The 5,836-nt window shown below is 44.5% G+C and overlaps 1 protein-coding gene across 1 annotated transcript; it reads left to right on the top strand.

The window, feature by feature from the left end:
- The first annotated feature begins 344 nt into the window (after positions 1 to 344).
- On the top strand, positions 345 to 2,146 carry LOC115672402 (aldehyde oxidase GLOX). The gene has a single exon (XM_030594212.2). It carries the CDS (start codon positions 399 to 401, stop codon positions 2,040 to 2,042), a length of 1,644 nt encoding a protein of 547 aa, XP_030450072.1. The 5' UTR covers positions 345 to 398; the 3' UTR covers positions 2,043 to 2,146.
- The last annotated feature ends 3,690 nt before the right edge of the window (positions 2,147 to 5,836 follow it).

Below are 5,836 nucleotides of genomic sequence, written 5' to 3'. Positions count from 1 at the left end.
ACACGCTGGCCCCCGACGCACCCAGGAACGTCTCTTTCCGGACGGCTTGGAAGAGAGCCCCGACACGTAGGCAACCCCGTGCTTACGTGTCACCTTCACGTGCGTACGTCGCACAAAACAACCTTCGTTTTGTCCATTTACTATCAGAGACTCTCTACAGAGAGAGAGACATACGTCACGTCACGTCACAGAACCTTCTCCCGGTTTTTTTAAATCAATGCTTTCTTCTATACCACGTATTAATGATTATAATATTCAAAACTCACTGAATACACCGCGGGCCCCACAGATTCGCCCCCTTTCCCTTCCTCCTTTCTTCGACCCTTTCTCGCCAATTGCCCCGTCCCATCGCTCCCGTCTCCTCCATCTCTCTCTCTCTCTCTCTCTCTCTCACTGTAATGGAGCCTCTCGCTTCACCTTCGCAGCACCGGCGGTTCCTCCTCCTCCTCCTCTTCGCGGCCGCCGCCCTCGACGGCTTCGCCCCCGTCGCGCGCGCCGGCCTCCCGGGCTCGTGGGAGCTCCTGGTGGCGGACGCCGGCATCGCCTCCATGCACACCGCCGTCACCCGCTTCAACACCGTCGTCCTCCTCGACCGCACCAACATCGGCCCCACCCGACTCCGCCTCCCCCGCGGCCGCTGCCGGCGCGACCCCCGCGGAGGCGCCGCCGCTCTCAAGCGGGACTGCTACGCCCACTCCGCGGTGCTCGACCTCGCCACCAACCGGATCCGCCCCCTCACCATCCTCACCGACACCTGGTGCTCCTCCGGCCAGTTCCTCCCCGACGGCTCCCTCCTCCAGACGGGCGGCGACCTCGACGGCGTCCGCAAGATCCGCCGGTTCGCCCCCTGCGACCCCACCGGCGACTGCGACTGGGTGGAGCTCGACCGCGTGGAGCTATCCAACGGCCGGTGGTACGGCACGAACCAGATCCTCCCTGACGGGTCGGTGATCGTCGTCGGCGGCCGCGCAGCGAACACCGTCGAGTATTACCCGCCGCGAGAGGGCGGAGCCGTGTTCTTCCCGTTCCTCGCCGATGCCGGGGACAAGCAGATGGACAATCTGTACCCGTACGTCCACTTGCTGCCCGACGGCCACCTCTTTGTCTTCGCGAACGACAGAGCGGTCTCGTTTGACCACAAGCTCGCTCGGGTGGTCCGGCAGTACCCGCCCCTGGAGGGTGGCCCGCGCAACTATCCCTCAGCTGGCTCGTCCATGATGCTCGCCCTCGATGGCGCCTACGACACTGCCGTTATCGTGGTCTGCGGCGGGGCCCCGTATGGCGCATTCATTGAGCGGAACACGGACTCGCCTGCCCGCGGCAGCTGCGGCCGGATCGTGGCGACAGCGGCCGAGCCCTCCTGGGAAATGGAGGACATGCCGTTCGGCCGGATAATGGGCGACATGGTAATGCTCCCCACCGGCGAGGCCCTGATAATCAATGGAGCTCAGGCCGGTACGCAGGGGTTCGAGCTGGCCTCCGACCCGTGCCTCTTCCCGGTCCTCTACAGGCCCGACCAGCCCGCCGGGCTACGGTTCATGACGCTGAACCCAAGCACCATCCCCAGATTGTACCACTCCACCGCCAACCTGTTGCCGGACGGGCGGATCTTGATCGCCGGGAGCAACCCACACTATTTCTACAAATTCAACGCCGAATTCCCAACAGAGCTGCGGCTCGAGGCGTTCTCCCCAGAGTACTTGTCGCCGGACCGGGCGAACCTTCGGCCGGCACTGGACGAAATTCCGGCCACCGTCCGGTACGGGGAGGCCTTCGATGTGTACGTGTCCGTCACATTGCCGGTGGTGGGGATCGTGGAGGTGAACTTGAACAGCGCGCCCTTCGCAACGCACTCGTTCTCCCAGGGTCAGAGGCTGGTCAAGCTGGCCGTGACGGGAGCCGTCCCCGACGGTAATGGCCGGTACAGGATCGGGTGCACGGCGCCGCCGAGCACCATGGTGGCGCCGCCCAGTTACTACATGGCGTTCGCGGTGAACCAAGGCGTGCCGAGCGTGGCACATTGGGTGCAGTTGATAGCATAATCTTTTGGTGGGACTATTATTTTGCATTTTCCCACGTTATGTCATCATTTATTCCTATTTATCTTGTTTTAATGGACAGGAGAGCGAGAATCACTTTCATGTAGGGCATCTCTTAAGTTCAATTTTTTTATTTTTAAATTAATGGCAAATGCTTTTATTATTATTTTTTCTGCCTTTATGGCAAAAGTGAATGCTTTGCAATCTGGCCCTTGAAACTATTAATCGACCATTGATTGCAAATTCTAACGTTTTGTCTTAGGACAAGGCACTAATTGACAAGTCCCTTCGATTTGGAACGTTGGAGGGGAGGGGGAGTCTACCAACGGTCGGAAAAAAACATGTTCAATTATTAGCTATGCTTTTTTTTTTTTAACAAAGTCGGAAATTAATTAGAACTCGATGTGGACATGAGATTTCACGATAATTCCACGTCTGATTTTGTTTGCATCCCTTTTATATGTCGCATGATTCATCGAATTGTCTAAATCTTAAAGCCGAAGATACCTTCATGGACCTTTTGTACTCTCATCATTGACTTAAAAACACCCACTAAAATGTGTCTTCAGCTTGAAGGTTCGTTTAGAATGTCATGATTCCAAAAAAAGGGTCTAAACTTATAACTTATGACGTCACCCAATGAATTCATATTTTTTTTCCATTAAAGCTCTATCAATTCATATTTTTATAAAATATGGAAAATGGTGAGAAAAATGCTGGAGAAAAATACATTAAAGTAATCAGGAGGGTGAGAATCACTTGGATTTTTTGCATCTGTATAGTTGATTTAAGTTCAATTTTTTATTTTAATTTGAGAAATGGCAAAGCTTTTTTCTGTTTCTGCCTTTATGGCAAAAGTGAATGCTTTGCAATCTGGCCATTGAAACTAGTAATCGAATATTGATTGCAAATTTTACCGTTTTGTCTTGGCACAAGGAGAAATTGCTCATTGGACAAGGCAACTAATTGAAGTTCTCTTGATTAGGGGAAAATTCCAAACAAGTACCTTATCTTAAATGCTCTCATTTTGTCAAATAAGGATCTGAAATGGACATTGTTTCAAATAAGGGTTTAAAGTGTCATTATTTTCTCAAATAAGGGCCTAAAGTGGATCTTATTTTAAATAAGAAGCTAAAATAGCTATGTTGGTTTCAAAAAAGGGCATGGCTTTTCGATTGGTCTAGGGCATTTTCTTCATTTGCCTTTTACCTCTCTTAGAGCCTCATTCTCGCTCTCTCCCTCAATCTCATATTGTCGTTCCATTTCCATTTATTCTTTGGTAGTCTCTTCATTTTCTTTCTACTCATTTGAACTTAGTGATTGATTCTCCTCCCCTCCCTCTCATGCTTCTTCCTCTGATGATTGAATTGGTTGTATCTTCGCTACTATAGGTATGTCCCCGATTCTTTTCGCTGTTATATATGTTTTGTTTTATATTGCCGATTTATCTATTATGAGGCGTTGTGGATGACGGGCTTAGTTTTGTTGGAATGGAGTGTTTCGCTTGGTTGTAATTGGTGGCGAGAGATGTCTCTCTATGTTTCAGATACGTTAGACTTATAGGTTTTAGTGGTTTTCTCTTTTGAGTTTGGTGAATTTGAGAGATGTAGACAATGAGGCAACTACGAGTTGTTAATTTGGCTATGGCAATGTCTACACCACATTAGTTTCACTTGAAAGAGTGAGGACAACTCGCTGGTTTGGATTGGGTAAGTCTACTAATGTTAAAGAGTGCATTGAGGAAAAGCCTAAAAGTTTGAATTGGGTATGTCTAAGTCATGCACATTTTTTTACTTGTTAATTCCTTTGTATAAAAAAATTCTTTTTTTAGATATTGATTGTCTTATTGAGGAGATTGACATCGATACATAGAGTTTACACGGTGAATTTGAATGAATATAAGTGGTGAGATGTTCTATCAATTGTACTAATTGTAATTTCCATTTAAAACTATTTTTAAGTATTAAATATGTTTGTTGTTTTTTTTGTTTTCAGGTGTTCAGAATCTAAAGCAATCTTTAATGAATGAACAAGATATTCCATAATTCATGTTTTATGTGACATATTTTGAACTTCTTATTATTTATTTTATTTTAATTCATGTTCGTCTTCTTGGTTTGTTGTTTTTGGTAAGTGGAGATTTTAGTTGTTGCCTTCTCTTAGATTTCTGTTTGATTTGTACTGGTTTTCACCATTTAGTTGACAATATGATACATAATTGCAAAGAGTACGTTTATCCTTTCAAGAAATACAAAATTTTTTAAAAAAAATTGGTTGGTCCCAGGTTGACCTTGAAACCAGACCAGACCCACAGGTTAAGTCCAGTCCTCGGTCCCAAAAAATTGAGACCAACGCTATGCAGGTTGGTCCCTACGTCAGGTGCGGGACCGGCTCAACCCAGACCATGCTCACTCACCCCTAATAAGCAGTGCCTAGGGTTAGAGGTGGAAGTTTTCTTCAAGTTCGTTTTTGTTTGCTCTGCCCCTTTTAATCCTCTATAGACGAATTCTCTACCCATTGCACGCTTGGGAACACATAATTGAATCTACCGTTTCATTTTGAGACGTTCCGTATATGAGCCTCTTTAAACGGACTTATTGCTATTGATTTGATGATCCCTATAGGAGTAAATACAAGATTCCACAATAATTTCGCATCTAATTTTGTTTGCATCCCTTTTATATGATGCACGAATTCATCGAATTGTCTAAATCTTAAAGCCAAAGATACCTTCATGCACCTTTTGTACTCTTATCATTGACTTAAAAGACCCACTAAAATGTGTCGTTATCTTAAAGGTTCGTTTAGAATGTCATGATTCCAAAAGGCAGAACCTCTTAAGAAGTGGTGCGTAACACGGTCTATAAAAAAAGGGTCTAAGCTTATAATTTATAAGACGCCACCTTTTCCATTAAAGCTCTATCAATCCATTTGTTTTTATGGTTTTCACATTAAAGCTCTATCAGTTCATATTTTTATAGAATATGGAAGATGGTGCGAAAAATGCCGGAGAAAAATACATTAAAGTAATCATTCATTAGTATAACAATGAAAGTCAATAAATTAAGCACGTGAATTATCTTTTACATATGATAAAAAAAATTCCATTCAATTAATACTGGTGCACATTACACGCCTACATGTGAGAAATGTGGATGTAAGTATGTTTTAAGGCCAAAATGGAGATAGGCGTAGATATAGAGAACGGTTCGTGAAAATAGCTAAAGAAAGGGGTTAGTTAAAGAAGAAAGAGAAGGATGCCGAATTGTTACACTCGTATTGATTAGTAAAAAAGTCGCAAAAATCCTAAACTATATCCACTATGAAACATTTATGTTGAATATTTTTTTTGCGACATCAAAAAACCCCAAACTATACTTATTGTGATATATTACCCTAAATTTTTTCTTGTGACGTAAAAAACCCGAACTTGTACCTATGTGACACATTTGTCCTTTGTAAAGGTTCCGTTATATAATTTTTCAATCAAAACAATGTTGTTTTTACACCATGTCAACACCATTTGCTTTTTGGTGTCAATGTGGGCAAATTTTTAATGATTTTTATTGATAGAACTTTGACGGAGGGTAAATGTGTTACACAAGTATAAATTTAGGATTTTTAGTGTTACAGAAAAAAGTTTAGCGTAAATATATCACAATGAGCATAGTTTAGGGTTTTTGGTGGCTTTTTCCCTATTGATTATTTTTCTCATTTTGTGTCGATACAAAAATATTGCAGTGTGATTGCAAGCTATTGTTCAGTAAAATGGATGACGTGTGTCAATTTCCGTCCAT

This window comes from Syzygium oleosum, unplaced genomic scaffold, assembly GCF_021117445.2.
Source record: "Syzygium oleosum isolate NSW1041296 unplaced genomic scaffold, Sole_v2.1 Sole_v2.12, whole genome shotgun sequence".
NCBI classification, from domain to species: Eukaryota; Viridiplantae; Streptophyta; class Magnoliopsida; order Myrtales; family Myrtaceae; genus Syzygium; species Syzygium oleosum.
Note: the sequence above shows the minus strand (reverse complement) of the source record. Positions and strands in the feature narration are given on the sequence as shown.